The following is a 20,964-nucleotide window of genomic DNA, read 5'->3' on the forward strand; positions in this document are numbered from 1 at the left end:
ACAGTTGGTACATCCAATGAATAATGCAGAATTTTCACACATGCTCTTACTCCAGACCCCCAATATACCTCCGCACATTAAAGTTCTGCCCAGCAAAAATTTAACAAATCAGGGAAACAAGTTACTAGCTGCAGTTTGCAAGATATGTAGGGCCTTAACCCCATTTTGTTACTCTGCCAAAACCTTAGGGAAAAAACTGTTACTCACCCTTTTTGTAACTGTTGTTCTTCAAGATGTGTTGCTCATATCTATTCCAGTTAGGTATGTGCGCGCGCCGCGTACACGGCTGTTGGAAACTTTCCCCTAGCAGCTAGCCGTTGGGCCAGCTGTGGAGCCCCCTGGAGTGGTGCTGTATATACGACCCTGGTGGCCCAACATCTTCAGTTCCTTCTTGCCGGCTACTCCAACCGAGGGGAAAATGGGGGGAATGGAATAGATATGAGCAACACATCTCAAAGAACAACAGTTACAAAAAGGGTGAGTAACTGTTTTTTCTTCTTCGAGTGCTTGCTCATATCAATTCCAGGTAGGTGACTTCCAAGCCTTACCTCAGAAGCGGGGTCGGAGTCAAGGTATTGCAGATCGAAGAACCACTCTGCCAAAGGCCACATTGTCCTGAGACGATGGCATAGTGCAATGTAAAGGAAGACTGAAGACCATGTTGCAGCCTTGCAGATCTCCTGAAAAGGTACATGGGCCAGGAAGGCTGTCGAGGCTTGTGCCCTTGTGGAGTGAGCCATAATGGCAGGCGGATGAACCTTCGCCAAGTCATGACAAGCGCGAATACACACCGTAATCCAGGATGAGATCCGCTGGGAAGATACCGGCAAATCTTTCATCTGCTCTGCTAAAGTGACGAACAACCGGGTTGTTTTGTGGAACGGCTTTGTTTGGTCTATACAGAAGGCGAGCGCCCTTCTAACATCCAGTGAATGCAGCTGCTGTTCACGAGGGCTGGCGTGCGGTTTTGGGTACAAAACTGGCAGAAAGATGGCCTGGCTAACGTGAAAGCGGGACACGACCTTGGGAAGAAAGGCCAGGTGAAGTCTAAGCTGCACCTTGCCCTTATGAAAAATCGTGTATGGAGGCTGAGACATGAGGGCCCGCAGCTCAGACACAAGTCGTTCCGAGGTGATGGCCACCAAAAAAGCAACCTTCCAAGAAAGGTAAAGGAGCTAACAGGAAGCTAACGGTTCAAAGGGAGTACACATGAGGCAAGAAAGGACAAAATTAAGGTCCTAGGCCGGAACAGGGGGATTCATTGGGGGATGAATCTTTTCCAAACCTTTCAGAAAACGTCCTACGATGGGGGTGCACCCGAAAACACTGGGATGAAAAGCCGATATAGCCGCGAGATGGACCTTGAGAGAAACAAATGCCAGGCGCTGGTCTTTCAAGTACAGGACATAATCCAGAATACACAGGATTGAAGCCTGGAGTGGAAGCACTGCCTTTGGGCACACCAGAGAGAAAACCTCTTCTATTTCGCTTTGTAAGTGGCCCTGGTAGACAGCTTGTGGCTCTCCAGAAGCACCTGCCTCACTGGGTCCGAACAGGCAAGTTCTGCCTGGCTCAACCACGGATCTTCCAGGCCATGAGGTGAAGCAACTGAAGGTCCAGGTGAAGGAGGCGGCCGTGATTCTGTGAGATGAGGTCAGGAACGAGAGGTAGATGTACCAGGGACTGGACCGACAGGTCCATGAGGGTGGAGTACCAGCACTGGCGAGGCCAAGCTGGAGCCACCAGTATGACGTCTGCCCTGTCCCTGCGGACCTTGAGAAGTACCTTGTGTATGAGTGGAAATGGTGGGAATGCGTACAGTAGTTGACTAGACCATGGAATCAGAAATCAATCTGTGATCGAGCCCAGGCTGTGGCCCCGGAAGGAGCAGAAGGTTGGATACTTCCTGTTGGCTGGCATGGCGAACAGGTCGATTTGGGGAAATCCCCAACTGCGGAAGATTGAGTGAATGATGTTCGGACGAATCGACCCATCGTGCGTAAAGAACCGTCAGCTCAGGCTGTCCGCCAGCACGTTCTGAATGCCCGGTAGGTATGAAGCTTGGAGAAGGATGGAGTGGGCTAGACAAAATTCCCACAGTAGAAGGGCTTCCTGACAGAGAGGAGATGATCGGGCTCCGCCTTGCCTGTTTATATCAAACATGGCCATGGTATTGTCCATGAGCATGGCGACACAGTGACCTTGCAAGCAAGGCAGAAACACTTGGCACACAAGATGGACCGCCCTGAGTTGTCAGGCTTCTTTGATGTTGATATGCAGAGCCAGCTCCTCTACTTGCCATAAGCCCTGAGTTGTCAGGCTTCGAAGATGCGCTCCCCAACCCAGCGCAGACGCATTACCAGAGTCGAGATGGGTTGGGGAGGGTGGAAAGGGACCCTGGCGCTCACCATGCAGGGGTCGAGTTACCATCGTAGGGAATCGAGGGTATGCCTTGGAACGGTCAGCACCATGTCCAGATTGTCGCGGCCCGGGCGATACATGGACACGAGCCACCCTTGCTGAGGCCTCAGTCGCAATCTGGCATGATGCACCACACTGGTGCAGGACGCCATGTGGCCCAGCAGCCTGAAGCACTGCCTCACCATGCTGGAGGGAAAACTGTAAAGGCTGCTGATTATCTGCAAGAGGGCCAGATGCCACACCTCTGGGAGGAACACTCTCGCTTGATTGGCATTAAGGACTGCCCCGATTAACTCTATTCTCGGAGTTGGGGTGAGAACACATTTGCGGATGCTGAGAATGAAGCCTAGGCGTTCGAATGTGTCTGACCATTTGCATCTGCGATTCTACCTTCTGACCAGAGCAGCCGCGGAGGAGCCAGTCATCCAGGTAAGGGTAGACATGCACATGATGGTGGTGAAGGAAGCTTCACATTTGGTGAAGACACGGGGAGCTGTGCATAGGCCAAATGGGAGAGCTGTGAATTGATAATGTACTTTGTTTACCACGAAGTGGAGAAACTGTCTATGAGACGGGGTGATAGATATGTGAAAATAGGCGTCCTTCATATCGAGGGCGGCGTACCAGTCTCCTGGATCCAGAGAGGGAATGATTGTGCTCAAGGAGACCACGTGGAACTTCAGGCTGACGATGAACTTGTTGAGTTCCCTTAGGTCCAGAATTGGTCTCCCTTTGCTTTGGGGACGAGGAAGTAACGGGAGTAGAAACCCTTGCCTTTGAACTCCTGAGGCACCTCCTCCATTGCTCTTAAAGTGAGGAGGGTTTGAACCTCCTGGATGAGAAGTTGCTCATGAGAGGGGTTCCTGAAGAGGGATGGGAAAGAGGGATGTGAGGGTGGGAAGGAGCAGAAGTGGATAGAATATCCCGCCTCTACTGTGCGGAGCACCCATCGGTCCGATGTAATAAGGGACCGTGCACGGTAGAAGCGGTATTCGTATCCTTTAGCAGAGACAAATTACTTCCGTTCGGCCCCTTTGGCCATAGGGGGAATGGAGGCAGGCATTTGCCAAATGGCTTTGGCGTTAGCCTGGATAGTCTTTAGCATGGGTAAGACCACCCTAGAGGAACCCTCTGGTGCCAGAATGTCCAACACAGGGTCCTCGTCCTCTACCACCTCCTCCACCTGGAGGTCCATATTTAGAGCCACCCGTTGGAGGAGTTCCTGCAGGGCCCTGTAGTCCATGGGTGGTGGACCAGATGTGGAGGTACCCACCACCGCCTCGTCAGGCAAAGATGAGGAAGACACCACTGGCAGGACTGGTTCCATGGCGGCCTCTGGATCCTCCAGGACTGGCACCTCCCAAGCCCCGAGTGCAGCCTCCACCAGGGGTGGGGTTGGATCCGGGTTTTGCAAGGGATCCTGAGGCGGGCGGCTGATGGTTGCCTCAGGGAGGTGAGACCCCAAACGGGATGGTGGGGGAGCACCGGTGTCGCGAATGGGACAGGTGCCACGCTAGGGAGCTGTGCCAAGATGGGGTGCCGTGCCGTGATGTAGAGCGGTACTGCTGCATAGAGCAGTGCTGGTCCGTCGAGCGATGACTGGGGAGTGCAGTCCGTGGTCAATGCAAGCAGTGCTGCGAGGTCACAGATTGGGATCTGGACCTTAAGTGCGACCACGACCTATCAGTCGACGACCACCTCGAGCGAGAACAGCTCCGAGGGTGGGGGCTGTGAGACTGGTGCCATGTATACGTACGGTGCCAGGACTCAGAGCGGCACTGGGACTCAGAGTGGCATCAAGACTCCGAGCGACACAGAGATCCTGGTCGAGGGACAGACGACATGAACATGGCCAGTTTGCCTCTTGAAGGTACTGGGCCTCGGGGTAGTGGAGGCCTCGAGGCTGGAGACTTGGGCGCCATCATTTTGATAAGCCCCCTAGCGGCCTCAAAAGTGTCCGGTGTGAAGGGTAGTGTGACCTCCTCCACCTGCAGCCGCGGGGAGTCCAGGAGAACGGGGCTTCCTGGGGAGACAGGGGCCCGTGGAGGTTGAGCCCGACCATAGGGTCTGTCGGCCGTAGGCCCATGTTCCGCAGCATGCCCTGCCGAGGTTGTGGTTTCTGAATCAGGACATTGTGGAGGCTTGTCCTTGGCCTGCTTCTTCCGGGCAGCTGGCAAGTGGGAGTGGTGCCGAGGGGAATGCTTCTGGGCCCCAGGAGACCACCGACCCCTGGGAGGGCATGCCGAGTCCTTTTCCAGTGCCACGGATAGCACCGCTGGAGGAGTGCTCTGCGCCGAGGTACTTGGGGCCGGGTCCTGTTGTGGACGGAGGGCAGACTCCATGAGGAGTTGTTTTAAATCAATGTCTCTCTCTTTTCTGGCACGAGGCTTGAAGGCCTTGCAGATCTTGCATTCATCTGCCTGATGGGCTTCTCCCAGACACCGGAGAAAGGAGTCGTGTGGGTTGCCCGTGGGCATAGGCTTGGTGCAGGAGCTACAGGGTTTGAAACCCTGGTATGGCATGCCCCAGAGCCCCACGAAGCACTCGTTAAAGGGAAAACCCCCAACCACTAAGACTACAATTAACAACTAGTAGAGAACAATTAACTAACAATGAGTAACTATATACAAAGATAAGCAGAAGACCTAGGGATTAGTGGAGCACTTGCAAGCAAGAGACCACTGTTCCAACAACTGTCACTGGCGGTATGAAGGAACTGGAGGGGGGTTGAGCCAGCAGGGTTGTATATAGAGCGCCATACTGGCGCCACTCCACGGGGCTCCACAGCCGGCCAGATGGGTAGCTGCTAGGGAAAAGTTTCCAACAGCCGTGCACACGGTGCACACACACACACCTAACGGGAATTGATATGAGCAAGCACTCAAAGAAGAACAAGCCTGAAGTTCTGACTACACAACAGAACTGTGATGCAGTAGGATCAAGAGACAATCATGCCCTTCAACAGATTTTATTAGTAGGGCATATGGGCCAGACCTAGAAACACCCTGATGAAATGTAGCTGCTGTTTCAGTCATGGCTACCAGGGTGCCTAATACTGATGGTATTGGTATGTCCACATGCGTATTTCCCAATAAAAAATCCAACATCAAGATGCATTGGAAAATTAAAAGAGAAATTACTTATACCAGATTTACTCTCACATGCAACTACAATACCCATTTTCCACAATCTTATGAAAGTTGTGTATGTGGAACCTGAACATCTACATTTGATAACCTGGCCCCTAACATCTACTACAAATGTTTAATGGTCTGGAAGACATATTTATAAAAATCTGCTAAAAGCTGATGTGCTGACTACATGCAGAGTACAAAAAGTATCAGGGAAAGATACCATCTTAACAAATTTCTGATATGACTTATTAAAATATAACAAATACAAAGATCATACCAATAGTCATAGCTCTCATCCCAGTTATCAAAATGAACCAGGAAACGATTGTCCACCATGTCTGTTACCGTAGCAACACAGATGAATGTCGGATTTTTTTTGTCTACAGCTTCAAGCTTCATTCCCACTCGAAATCCCGATGGAATAACCGTCTACTCAAACAGAAAGTTTAAATTAAAGGTAAATAACACACACTACATCCCCAAACCTCCCCAGGGTCCACAATCAATACATACATTGTCATTTAAAAATTTACCATCATTTAAAAATTTACCAATTAGCTAGCCAACAATGCAGCAACAGCCGAATTAGCTTACATGAAAAATGCTCAAACATAGATACAGACTCTGAGATCATGGTTTATGAACCAAAAATTTCTGAGCATGTTGCAAAATTTGTAGACTTTGGTTTAGACAGACACTACTTCTGACAGCTTTCTCCTAGTCCCATAAAATGATAAAAATAGTATGATGCCAGTTCATGGCAGGCAGGCAGGATAGACAAACAGGCAGGATAGACAAACGGGATAAAATGTTGGATAAAAGGAAGATTAAAAACCAGCCAAGAGAAACTGTTGCTTATGCCTAATAACAATTAAAAGTTATTCCATGTTTTGGTCAATAGTCTTAGTCTGAGAAGGAGAGAAGCAGGCTTAAATCCAGTGGTGCCACAAAAGTACAAATAATCTTATAAAATTTAGGGAGGATTCATGAGAAAATACGCAAAGAACTAAGGCCAGGAGCAGAGAAGCCAGGCTGGATAGCAGTGGGGGACGGACAGGAGCTGAGGTGGGGTAGGAGCAGAAAGGGACAGGGAGAGACTGGAAGGGGACAAGGAGCAGAGAAAAGGGAACGGGGATGTAGTGGAAGGGCCTGGGGGAGGAAGGTTTGTAGGGGAACAGGAGTCAGTCAGTGATGGGAGGGGACAGGCAGGATCTGGGGGATAGCAGCAGCTTGTGGGATGGGTTAGGAGCAGATGGGGACAGAGAGAGGCTGGGGTGACAGAGACAGAAGGGTCTATAGCTACTAGACACACTCCCCTACAGAACCTAGAATTTAACCAATTATTCCTGAGTCTCAACACTCCTTTTTTGTGTGTATCTTATCTCCCTCTAGTGGCAGATCCACACAGATGCTAACAGCCTTCCACTGCTACCAGCAACTCTGTTAGCTTAAGTGGAAAGGAAGGCTATTCCAGTGGTTAGAGGACTGGCTTAGGATGTGAAGACCCAGGTTCAATTACCTCCTCCACCACAGCCTTCTTGTGAGACCTTGGGCAAGTCACTTAACCACTCTGTGGCTCAGCTCCCCATCTGTGGATAATAATGCTTTCCCTACCTCACAGGGATGTTGTAAGGATTAATACATTGAGAGATTATAAAACAGTTTGAGGGCTACTGATAAAAAAGCGTTATATAAGAAATTATTATTTCACATGATGAAACTTTGGGGTTTTTTCCGTTTAAAAAATGTAGGAAATACATTTAAAAATGTAAAAAGAATGTGAATAATGCAAAGTCAAATACTCAAAAGTTAGGAAATACCCAGATTTAAGGTGGACCGTTCATTCTGTGCACAGAATGAGGCACAGGACCTGTGGGAAAAAAAGTGTTTATTCATATAATTAAGGACTGTAGCATAATGCAGATGCAGATGGGGGCTTAATTAAGGTTAAACAGATAATCTTATTTCTAGTATTTCCTAACTTGAGTGCTTGACCTTGCAACCTTAAAGTTCTTTTAACACAATTTATAGATATATAAAATTCATGTGGATTTCAGAGGTGAATTTTAATACAGATTAATCATTTATCAAACCTTAAGGAAAAAATTATTTACAGGGTTTCCAAAATCTCCTGTCACTGAAATGATACAAATGAACCGGCTAGCAACTTTCTGCAGCAATGAAGAAGCGGCAAATGAAGAATACTTACCGTGATCTGGTTTTCAAACAAAGATTTAGGAGCAGCTTGAGCCTTACATGTTTTAAGATATGAGGGCCAGTTAAATTCCTCTTCTTCATATCCTAAAAGGTTTCCACAAAAAAGTGAAACAAGAAAATATGCATGAGACACAGGTTGATTATGGCAATCATAATCTTCTATAAAATTATTTTTTCAGCAATTCATTTTTCACCTAGTCCCAAATCATTCAATTCCAGAATTTCACAAATGGAAAAAATAAATTAAATGGTTTTAAATTCTTTAAACATTAAATAATAATATTGTAAGTATCTTCTATAGTAAAACTATTAATATTTAGTGCCTGTTTCTCTGCTACATTACTTCAGTTTTATCCCAAGGTAACGCTGATGATTTCAATGATTTCTATTTTTATTTGGCACCTGGTAATTCAGAGAGGAATCAGTAATCCTTCCCTGCTACCAGTTAGCTAAGCTTATTTATCACAAAGACCAGCTTTCGTTTTAGTATCTGAACAAAATTTTATGATGACCTGAGTGTCTATTTTTCCTCCTGATCTGAAATTGATCAGCTTCTCATCTTTTTCCAGGACTGAAGTTTTGACTGTTCCCAATCTTCATACAGGAGGAAATTGGTCTTGTGGCTCAGGCTCTGGATTGGGACTCAGGAGATTTGGGTTCAATTCCTAGTTCTCCCCACAGGTGATGTGAGGCAAACTTTCTCTGTGCCTCTATTCCCTATATGCAGAATAGGGATAATACTACCTCCTTTCTTCCACACTTTGTCTGTAGTGTTTATTTGTATTGTAAGCTCTTTAGGACTGGGACTGTCCCTTACTAGGTGTATTTAAAAAAACCCCACTTTGGTACAATGAGGCCTGAGTTTTGGTTGAGGCCAATAGCTATTACTGTAATACAAATAAATAACAATACTAAGAAAAATGTTTTAAGGAAACAAGCAATTATCAGAACATGAACATTTAACATTGTTTATCAGTAGGGACAACCACCATTTTTTCAAGAATGCAGCTATTTTGTTTTGCTTCTGAGTTTCCACAAACATTTCTTAGTATAATTTCCCCTTTTTCACTCAGTTTCTTTTAGAAGAAAATTTAACAGAAAATAATGTAACTCATGGGAAAAGTCTAACTATTTATATTCCCGGTCACTAAAAAAAAAAAAGGCAACAAAGATTACTAGTATGCATAGTTACATATCTTCCTTTGTTTCCCTGTTAGATAGTCGTATAAAGCCATTTCAAGATACTGCATAAAAGTCAGGAGTAGTTAATTATTTTCTGTTAGTCAAAGTATAGTCAAGGTCCAAACTTCAAAGACAATAATTTAAAAAATAACAATGATGATAAGCAAATAAAAAGATTTTGGGGTCTGTTCAAAAGCATCTGGCGGTCCGGATTTGGCCCACGGTCCTCATATTGATGACCTCCGGCATAGATGTTACAGATATATAAATCAAGCTTAACCATATTGTCAATCATTTACCACACAATATATTCCCCTTCTGAGTGCTATTTAAAACATACCAGGAGAAAATAATTGTGTTTAACCTTTTGGGACCCTCTTTATTTTGTGTAGCACTGTAAGAAAATTATTGAGCAGCCCCTTCTTCCTTTTAGACCTCCCATCCCCTCACAGTTTGAATTGTAAATATTAGCTAAAATTAAATTAACTGCAAAAAACAAATATAACTTCTCTGGGTCCATGGGGGCCTCTGGTATTAAGCAGAGGAGCTATAGGCGCACTCCTATATGCAAACCAGCTAACCAAATTACCCCTCAGAGGGGCCACAAAAACACAAGACTTTGTTTTTCCCACAGTGGGTACTCCATAGTGCTTAATAAATAATGCCACTGGCTTAATTACTTTCCAGACAACACACACACACAACTGACATCAGTACTCCAGAAAGTGCCCAACTCATTAACTAAAAACTAGACTCCAATACCTTATTATAATACTTGTAATAATCTAAAATGTTTCTTCTTTCTACAGGTTTGTTTTCAGCCCTCAGTGATTATTTGAACATTTTTGTTATGTGAATTTTCTTATTTTTAATCATCTCTTGCTGAAATTTCATTACCAAGTTTGTTTGAAATTACATCATTATTAGAGCTAATATTTACTAAATGTATTTTAAATCTGCAAATATATCACATACATTGTTTTAATATAGTCTTTAAAAAGGGTGATAGCATATATGAGACAATTTTAAAACACTGTTACCTTAGGTGCTTTCATTTAGGTTGGCTTAGTAACACTGGTTTATTTTGTTTTATAACACAAATATTACACCTTTGCATAATTTAATTTTCACAATAAAGTATCAGATCGGGGAAATTCTGTCTTCGCTGTGAATTTTCATGTTGGGCCCCTCCATGCCTGACAGTTTTCAAAATGGGTGTTTCCTGTTTCATTTGCAAAGTGATACCAGACACCTCTGTGTTCCTGGGGAACCAGGGTGCAGTATCCAGCCAGACTCATGAAAGACCCCCCTCCCCCCCCCCAGCCTCTGCTTAAACCAAAACCCATCAGAAAAAGAAAACTTGCAGAGAGCAGTGAAGGGCGTTGGGAGACACACCTAGACCCCTCCTGACAAGGGTGACAAGATTAAGACATCTCCATTAGCATATAGAATGGAGAGCAAAGACAACTCCCCTAGCCTCATCTGCATGAAAGATGGGACAGGAAGACATCTCAATTTACATACAGAATGGAGAACAGAGAACCACACTGAATTCTGGGACCAGAAAAAGCAGGGAAGCACTGCATTCCGGGAATCTCTGCTCCAGATGCTAATGAACCTACGCCTGCACACACACCCAGCTTAGCAGTTATCAGACCAATTCTAGTAATGAATCCTTAATTGATATCCAAATACTGAAGCAGCCTAGTTGCGTTGTGAGCTCCCTGGAAGAAAACACTACCCATAGCCAAGAGTGATCAGCTCCTATTGTCTAGTCTAAAGAAAACCCTTGAGTCATCAGTTTACCTATAAACAAATCTAGTGTTCTCCCTTGAACCACTGGTTTCAGAGTAGTAGCCGTGTTAGTCTGTATCCGCAAAAAGAACAGGAGTACTTGTGGCACCTTAGAGGCTAACAAATTTATTAGAGCATAAGCTTTCGTGGACTACAGCCCACTTCTTCGGAGCTTTCGTGGACTACAGCCCACTTCTTCGGTATGCATCCGAAGAAGTGGGCTGTAGTCCACGAAAGCTTATGCTCTAATAAATTTGTTAGTCTCTAAGGTGCCACAAGTACTCCTGTTCTTTTTCCTTGAACCACTGTAATTTCTCTACAAAAATCCCTACTCACCCTCTAGTCAGGGTTCTGATGCTTAGGCCTTGGCTACACTTACCCGCTAGTTCGACAGCTGGAAATCGAACTTCTGGGTTCGACTTATCGCGTCTAGTCTGGACGCGATAAGTCGAACCCGGAAGTGCTCGCCGTCGACTGCGGTACTCCAGCTCGCCGAGAGGAGTACCGCGGAGTCGACGGGGGAGCCTGCCTGCCGCGTGTGGACCAAGGTAAGTTCGAACTAATTCGAACTAAGGTACTTCGAACTTCAGCTACGTTATTCACGTAGCTGAAGTTGCGTACCTTAGTTCGAATTAGGGGGGTAGTGTAGACCTGGCCTTAGATCCACACTATGCATCAGTTCCACTGGAACTCCATCGCTTGACTGATCTTGCTGGGGGCTCTGCTTGTCTCCAGCATTCAGAACCCTCAGCTACCACCATCATCTGGGAACCCTGACCAGTTCAAGCCTCATGGAGTGGGTGAGACCCCGCCCCCTTTTCTCTCTCCCTCTGTTTTCCTTTCTACCTGGAAATCCTGGACGCCCCATCATCTCAGGCATTGGCACCCTAACATCAGGCTTGTCTGGTTATGTGGACTCTCTCCTCAGACCCTACGCTACCAGCACTCCCAGCTATCTTCGAGACACCACTGACTTCCTGAGGAAACTACTATCCATCGATGATCTTCCAGAAAACACCATCCTGGCCACTATGGATGTAGAAGCCCTCTACACCAATATTCCACACAAAGATGGACTACAAGCTATCAGGAACAGTATCCCCGATAATGTCACAGCTAACCTGGTGGCTGAACTTTGTGACTTTGTCCTCACCCACAACTATTTCACATTTGGGGACAATATATACCTTCAAGTCAGCGGCACTGCTATGGGTATCCGCATGGCCCCACAGTATGCCAACATTTTTATGGCTGACTTAGAACAACGCTTCCTTAGCTCTCGTCCCCTAACGCCCCTACTCTACTTGCGCTACATTGATGACATCTTCATCATCTGGACCCATGGAAAAGAAGCCCTTGAGGAATTTCACCATGATTTCAATAATTTCCATCCCACCATCAACCTCAGCCTAGATCAATCCACACAAGCGGTCCATTTCCTGGACACTACTGTGCTAATAAGCGATGGTCACATAAATACCACCCTATACCGGAAACCTACTGACCGCTACACTTACCTCCATGCCTCCAGCTTCCATCCAGGACACACCACACAATCCATTGTCTACAGCCAAGCTCTAAGATATAACCGCATTTGCTCCAATCCCTCAGATAGAGACAAGCACCTACAAGATCTCTATCAAGCATTCTTAAAACTACAATACCCACCTGCTGAAGTGAAAAAACAGAATGACAGAGCCAGACGAGGAGCCAGAAGTCACCTCCTACAAGACAGGCCCAACAAAGAAAATAACAGAACACCACTAGCTGTCACCTTCAGCCCCCAACTAAAACCTCTCCAGCGCATCATCAGAGATCTACAACCTATCCTGAAAGATGATCCTTTACTCTCACAGATCTTGGGAGACAGACCTGTCCTCGCTTACAGACAACCCCCCAACCTAAAGCAAATACTCACCAGCAACCACACATCACTGAACAAAACCACTGACCCAGGAACCTATCCTTGTAACAAAGCCCGATGCCAACTCTGTCCACATATCTATTCAAGTGACATCATCATAGGACCTAATCACATCAGCCATACCATCAGGGGCTCATTCACCTGCACATCTACCAATGTGATATATGCCATCATGTGCCAGCAATGCCCCTCTGCCATGTACATTGGCCAAACCGGACAGTCTCTACGCAAAAGAATTAATGGATACAAATCTGACATCAGGAATCATAATACTCAAAAACCAGTGGGAGAACACTTTAACCTGGCTGGTCATTCAATGTCAGACCTGCGGGTGGCTATCTTACAACAGAAAAACTTCAAAAACAAGACTCCAACGAGAGACTGCTGAGCTGGAATTGATATGCAAACTAGACACAATCAACTCAGGATTGAATAAGGACTGGGAATGGCTGAGCCATTACAAACATTGAGTCTATCTCCCCTTGTAAGTATTCGCACACTTCTTATCAAACTGTTTGTACTGGGCTATCTTGATTATCACTTCAAAAGTTTTTTTTTTTTCTTACTTAATTGGCCTCTGAGAGTTGGTAAGACAACTCCCACCTGTTTATGCTCTCTGCACACGTGTGTGTGTGTGTGTGTGTGTCTCCTCAATATTTATTCCACTCTATATGCATCCGAAGAAGTGGGCTGTAGTCCACAAAGCTTATGCTCTAATAAATTTGTTAGTCTCTAAGGTGCCACAAGTACTCCTGTTCTTTTTGCGGATACAGACTAACACAGCTGCTACTCTGAAACCTTTCTACCTGAAGTATTAACCTTTAATCACGTATGTTATGTTGGTTTAATCCTCCTTGTATAATTATTACTATTTTTCAATAAATAACTTCTATGGTTAAGTTGGTTGCTTCTCTCTCTCTTGCTGAACTTTACTCATTTGTGCTTTTAGCTTCCCCCATTCACTCTACAGCAACGCTTCTTTTACCTAAGCTAAAGATCCCTGCAGCGCCCAAAATACTGCAGGGTTTGGCTCATCGAGTAGGTTACTGCCAGTACAATTGTGTTGGGGGAGTGGGGATAGGGATGTGCTGAATTTGGGACGCATAAGGGTAACAGCTTGAAAGTGCTGCTTGACCCAGTCCATGGAGCCCAGGGGCATATAAGGAGAGACAGCCTGAAAGTGCTGCTTCCTCCAGCCCAAAGAGTCCAGAGACATATAAGGGGTCAGCTTGACAGTGCTGATTGACCCGGTCCGCTCAGACTTGCTCTGTTAATGTACGTGTGGGTGTTCATCCGGTTCTGGGGTGGGAGTAACCCAGCCCTAGGGACCCTAGGTCCTGCAAGATAGCTCCATTGAGAGGGGACTTGCAGAAGGGAGAAGTAGAGCTCCATATGTAAACACAGTACATTGACAGGATTACAGAACCCTCTTCCCCAGAGGAGTAACCCGAATAAATGAGCATACCCCAAAGTAATGGACAAATCTGGTAACAAAGGAGTGACGATGAATGCAGGTTAAGCTGAACAATTGGAACTCTGTTAAACCCTAGGCACTGCTCTGTCCATGTTCTAAGTTACTTCCAACTTAACTTCATGCATTCCCTATTTTCTTGGTGTCCCATCAATAACAATCCCTCCAAGGAACATGGGCCCCCTGACTCCAGTTCCACTGATCATGATGAATCTTCCCTATTTTACAAACATTTTAATATAAACACTGAAAACAAACAGATGCCCAGACCCCTCACCGCACATTCCTTTAGCCAAAGGTGTTGGCATAAGTGACTGGCTGCTCCTGCAAAAAAGCTACACCCAATCCCTGTTTCAATGCATCACACTGGAGTGTCAGTGGCTCTCCTGGCTAACAGTACTTAAGGACAGGGGCATATCATAGGAAGAATCTCTATGATAGTTCCTGCATGTATTAAAAAGAAGCGGTTTTTTTAAAATGATTTTTCCATGTTTGCCATCTGACGGGGAATAGCTATATTGCCAGGACGATCTGGGTCTCTCTCATCTAATAATTTCCAGACCATTGCAGGGGCTGGAACACTTTGGTCTAATTTCAGTTGTTGGGTTTAGTATACGGGTGCTGGCTGGTGTTGGTGGCCTGGGATACAGAGGAAGGCCGAGTAGAGTGCGTTTTGGGGTGGGGAGGGTATGCTATTATTTATGTCTGCTGATGCATATTTGTACCTTTAATAAAGTAGAATGAACAGTTTATTCTCAGTCTATGGCAGTCTTTGCAGTGTGCCTTCCATCTCCATGGCAACAAAAACAGCAGGCCACAGGAACCCAGCTCCCAGTCTTAAACTCTCTGACTATGATCACCTGAGTCCCAGGAAGTCCAGGTGCAGCCAAGGTCTGCAAGGTTAGATGCTTTCATTAAGGTAGGTTTTCTAAAATTTGGATGGAATCCTACATGGAAGGGTTAAAAGTGGCTGCAGGAGCTGAAGTCCAGCTGAAAGGCATAAAAAGCAAACAAAGAAAGGCTGGGCTAAGGTAAGTGTGGTGGGGCGTCTGCCCAACCCCCACGCTAGAGGAGGCTGCAGCAGGCCTGTGCGCCTGCGCAGACCAGCAGCCAATAAGAAAAGGGCTTACTAGGGGCCAATCAGAGCCAAATTGGAGACAGCCAATCAGGGCTCAGCTTGGCCCTATATAAAGGCTGCCCAGGAAGGGAGCAGGCAGTCTGTCCCAGACCTTTGACAGGGGAAGGTCTGTCTCCGGAGCCGGGAGACTAGCACCGCGGACAGCGCAGTGCTGGCCAGGCTCGGGGGAGCAGAAGGGAGCTCTAGCCCGTAGTCTGCCAGGCTGCAAGCCCTGAAGGGAAGGGCCTACCAGGTGCAAGGGGCCGTAGGGGAAGCGGCCCAGGGAAGTGGACAGATGGGGGAGAGGAGGACAGCGAGGCTGCCGCCAGAGGGTCCCTGGGCACAAGGGGGGTCCCAGAGTAGAGGACGGGCCTGGGTCCCCCCTTGTGCCCCATGCAGTACACCCGGCCATTGGCCGTGGGGAGCGGCCATCACAGACTACGCCAGATCCCTGACAGGAGGTATTAGACTTTGGGGGTGTGGTTGGACACGGTGGCTGGGGCATAGAAAGACTGCTGATCACACACACACACCGGAAGGGGTTGTGGAGGGACTAAGGGGGCACTGCTGGAGGGCAGTGATCCTGAAGAGGATGCCACGAGCTGGAGAGCAACCAAGGGCGAGACAACGGGCGGGACACCACCAGGAGAGGGCGCTCCACTGGACTGAGCTAATTCCCGGAGATAACCAGCAGGAGGCGCTGCGGTGGTGAGTCCCAACCCTGTCACAGTAAGCAAAAGCATTGACTCAAACTGTGACAAGGCTGTGGACTTAACTGATCTCACACCAGTATAAATCAGAAGTACCTCCACTGAAGTCAACAGAATTATGCAGCAATAAAACTAGTGTAAATCAAGCCTCATGAGGATCTCTTTCACCTCAGGAAAAAAAAAGGGAGCCCTTTTATCTGGGTCTATTCATATTCCAGAAAGGGGTTATTGTACTTTTTTGTATTATGGGAGCTACTGTCACTGACACAGAGAGACCCTACAAGGTGACTGCAGTAACAACCTTCTCAACTCCTTTAGAAACATGCATTAGATCTACACCATCATATGAAATGGTGCAGGTTCAATTTCATGTCATGTTCCTTTGCTACCAGAGCCAGCAGAAGCCATCAGTGCTATGAAGCAGCACACTCAGCTCCCTTGTGAATGGAGAATAATTACTCCCTCCACAGCTGCACTGGAAGCTAAGCTCAGCCTAGCAACTGCTATGAAGTAGGGCAAACTCTTACAGGGAAGTAAGAGCATATCAGAATTAAGGATAAGATAGGGAATAAGTTAACAGTCTTATTCAGGAGAAGATTTGGAAAGGAGTGAACTCATCTGGCCAGGAACAGAAGAGATCCAATGGACCATATGACAAGGAAGAGAAGCAATCCTAGGATAGAATGAAGCAAGCCAACCCAAGGGAAGAGCCCAGAATGTATTTGCTAGCCCTGAAGAGAAGTGCAGTAGCACAATCCCTGTTATCCCAAAGAGCTGGGATGTCTTGGGGACAGTAGAACCACACTGCACTGTATATTGATGAACCCCTTCTAATAGATGTAGTTATACAGAGGGGTTTTAATGATAGGCTGCAGTTTTCCCCAGTTAAAAGCCACCACGAGGCCTTAAGAGCAGTGCAAAAATAATTAAAAAAATAAAATAAAAATCATTTCATGGTACACAATATAAAAACCAACAAAAAAAATACCTTAACAAATTTTCCCCACAAATGACTTTTATGACTTTTCAGGAAAAAAATGACTCAGATGATGAGATCTTGTACAGCAGCTCTCCTCCAGCAGCAGTATTTTATGACTAAGAAATGAATAAGCCTCCAAAACCAGGGATTTATAAGGGACAAGCTGACAAAACCTCACCACTGAGTACAAAACCTAGTGAATACTGCCAGAACAACAACAACAGTATTTGAACAACTGGATATGTAACTACCTATTCATTCAGCACATGAAATCCATGACTCCAAGAGGATAGGGGCAGGGAGGAATGGCTTTTGGGAAATATTATAAATAGATTGTGTAAAATTGGTCATTTATTGAAACTAACTGTTCAGGGCTACATTACAACCAAAGAACATAGAAGTTGCATTGTTGGAAGGCAGTGTGGAGTGCAGCTGCACCAGGGAAGTGATTGAAGGCATTCTGCCTCGTAAGGATACATGACTAGCCTCCACCTCCCATTTTAAAATAATTAGATATTTAAAATCAAAATAAAGAAGCAAATGAATAAGGCACATTTTCAACCAGTACACATCACAGATAAAATACTGCATGTTGTTATTTTGCAGACTGATACCCTTATACTTTATTTCCCCACCAAGATCTGTCACCTCTCATAGTCTTTATCTCAGACGCTCTCCTCGGGGCAGGGACACTATCTTTATTTGTCTGTACAGCTCCATGTACACTGATGGTGATTTATAAATAACAAAATAATAATGGCTAGCCATGGGGCATATTTAAAAGACACATAGTTGGCCTTCAGCCCTCATTTTGGGCAACCCATTGTAAGTTATTAAAGGGCTTACAAGTTCAAGGCCTTTAAAGTGTACAAGGCAATAAAGATGCTAGTATTCCATTGCAGCCTGTGTGTTTTGCTTTTATTTTACGGCTAGTTTGGTCTCTTCGTCCTCCCATCATGTTCTCTTGATGGTACCCTTTGAATAACTATTCTGATCATTTTGCTTTTTAGTGTCTCTCATAGTTTTACACAAAAGCAGAGTCTTTCCTTCCCTTTGTCTCTTTGTTCTTTCATCTGGCTCCACGGGATCCATTAATGCTTTGCATTTACCTTTCTTCCACCTTTTCACAATGACAGCTATCAGCTCACGAAGCTAATTATCTACAGTTGTAAGATGGAAGCAAAAGAGAAATGAACAGGTGGACTGCCCTTATTGTATTGTGATTTGGAATACAAACCAGGTCATTTCAACAAAAAAACAGGAGCAACTGTGTGAAAGATAAACAAATCTTTAAATTGAAAGTTGGACAATACCTTTTGGGGGGTGAAGTTTGTGACCTGTTTTCTCACACCATCCAGCTGGATGAATGTCTGAAGAATCAGCATTCACCCAGAAGTCGTAACAATCCAAGTATTCATCAAAATGGAGGCGTATCCTGTAGCCTAAAACCTAAAAACAACAGTTTGCAAAGTGTACAACTTAGTAAAAGTACACTTGAGCATAATAGTCTCTGTACCTAAATATATTCAATGTGCATCCAACCAACTTTTTATTTTTGTTCATGCCAATAATATAAAAATACTGTAATGCAGTTTAATAAAGGGAAGAACAAAAAGCAAGACTGCAACAGATCTGAGCACCTCTCTGATGAAAACCCCTGTAGAAGTGCTAATAATAATAGTATTATTATTCATTCAGAGTATGAGTGACACTTAACATAGTACTAAAAGAAAATAGAAACCTGAGAGATATGTCTAGACAACCTCTTTTGAAGGACAGGTCATTATAACAAGGAGATAATGAGGGTCATTATGTAAGAAGAAGTGTAAATGTGAAAGGGGAGATCCCAAAGGACCCTATTCCGCAATAAAAAAAAGTCACCTTAGTGCCTAAGAGGGAAAGAGGAGATGCAGCTCCTCTTCACTGCTGAAGTCTCCTACGTGCTAAATGTCCATACCATCTCCCACACTTTTCTGGGTGCCAAATGCCACTACTATCCTATAACCAGCTGTCAAAGCATCCCGCTTCCCCAGGATATCTTCTACAAGGCAGTCAATTTGTCAAAAGACAAACCAAGCATATTGAGAATTTAGGGGTGGCTTAAAATAAATCAAATTTAGTATCAAAATAAGCAACAAAAAGGAATTAATGTACTCATTGCACTATTCTTTTTCATATTTAATTTACTCAAACTTGCCATAACTTAAATGTTACTCAAACTGAAAGAATTTTCAGTTTGCCACATTAGAATTTCACAGTACTCAGGGCACTTTGCCACAGAATTTAGGTCCAGCTTACTACAGAGGACTTAAGGCCTTGGTTATACTGATCTTTGACATCAGCAAGTACAGCAGAAGACATGTCAGAAATCGACATTTTCAGAAGGAGGATGTGATTAGCTGTGGAGGGGTTCAGAAATGGGGAAAATAAAAAATAAAAAAAGAACTAAACTAAACTAGGACTATGGACATATAATCATAGTGGTACAAAATAATTACAGTACACAACAAAGAATATCAGGCGTTCCTGTTTCCCCATTTCCCAATTTAAGGAATTAAAAAAAAGAAAGAGAGAGAAAATTCTGTCTCTCTTAAATCACACAATTAAAATCCAAAGAACTATTCACAGAGTTAGATACTACCCAATGTAAGTAAAAGTGGCAGAATTAAACCTGTAGTGTAAAATTAGTCTGTGGAACTTGAAGCTACGGTTCAATAAAATAGAAAAATGATTAGATAATGTTATGAATAAGCATAGCATCTGTAGTTGGAATAAATTCAAGGGCTATCAATTTTCATGCATCTTTATGTTCTTTATATTTTCCTTTTTAAATATAGATTTCTCCAAAATTACAGAATTATACAGATACTTATGTATCACCATAACACTAAAATATTATGTATTCATATCCATGAACATGTGTAATTGTTCCTTGATATTTGGATATTGTTTTTAATATGATTTCTGGTACAATTTAATAAAATTTTATGCATTAGGAAAAAATATTCCACATGGTATAGCATTAAGCAATTAAATGCCTAACAATAGTTTACATCTTCCTCTGAAGAATCTGTCAGAGGAAGATGTAATTTTAGTGTTAAATGCAGCACTAAACAGAGCACAGTTCCAGTATAGTATTTACTGTATTCTTAATACACTTCTATTCTCAGCCTCACACTTCATTCAGGTACAGTCCTGGTGCTCACCTCAGCCACAGTGAGAATGCAGTACATTGACTGGTGTTCAGGATCCACTCCTTCCAGTTTCATTCCTACTTTGAATCCATTTTTGCCATATGGGAAGGACTGATACTGGAATAAACAAAAACAGTTTCAATATTTCAAAAGAAATACTTCAAAAGAAAGTTAAAACACTTGTGTAGTGCAAAACACGATTGTTATTACTTATCCTTATGCAGGCATCTGCTCAAAATGAAGTCTCAAGTATATCTGGGTAAATTTCAAGCTTTTAAAATCATATAATGGAAAATAGAACTTAGCAAGCCGTGGAAAAAACTGTCTGATAGTGCCATCATTAAAGACTTTAAAATGCAGAAAAAAATCTGTTAGGAGGAGCAACCGGGAAAGCACCTCAGAACTGTAGAAAACGCTGTGTTTCATCAACTTTTTAAATTACTTTCTAATTAAAAATACAGTACTGTAAGGTTAATTACTTATTTTGTACAGTGACACCTTCTTGGCAATCACCATTCATGGGATGATCAGATAAAATACTCTGAAATGCCTTTTAGTTTCTACATCTCAGGCCACAAAGATGAGCCACAAAGCAAATACAGAACAGCCTTCATATATAAAAATGGCCTCTCACATAGTAATACTCCCTTTGCTGTGTACAGTAGAGAGAAAATATTGGGCTCTGACTAGCCTCTTTTTCCAGGAGGATTCTGGCAATCAATAGAGGACTGAGACCATGAGATCACATGAGGATGAAGCCTATGCTTCAATAAAGGGAAGAGGGCAGAAAGGGCGTCTTAGGGAGTCAGGTACCGGCTGCC

The 20,964-nt window shown here is 44.5% G+C and overlaps 1 protein-coding gene across 5 annotated transcripts in view; it reads right to left on the minus strand.

The window, feature by feature from the left end:
* The window catches only part of L3MBTL3 (L3MBTL histone methyl-lysine binding protein 3), a 158,109-nt gene that overhangs the window by 87,131 nt on the left and 50,014 nt on the right, over positions 1-20,964 (minus strand). For all 5 annotated transcript variants that reach the window (XM_034765689.1, XM_034765690.1, XM_034765692.1 and 2 more), the window contains 4 exons: positions 20,156-20,260; positions 18,263-18,398; positions 7,765-7,856; positions 5,833-5,984 (listed from right to left, as the gene is read on the minus strand). In XM_034765689.1, coding sequence (XP_034621580.1) covers positions 5,833-5,984; positions 7,765-7,856; positions 18,263-18,398; positions 20,156-20,260 — 485 coding nt within the window. The remainder of the gene's footprint in view (positions 1-5,832; positions 5,985-7,764; positions 7,857-18,262; positions 18,399-20,155; positions 20,261-20,964) is intronic.

Source organism: Trachemys scripta, chromosome 3 (genome assembly GCF_013100865.1).
Source record: "Trachemys scripta elegans isolate TJP31775 chromosome 3, CAS_Tse_1.0, whole genome shotgun sequence".
Lineage (NCBI taxonomy): Eukaryota > Metazoa > Chordata > Testudines > Emydidae > Trachemys > Trachemys scripta.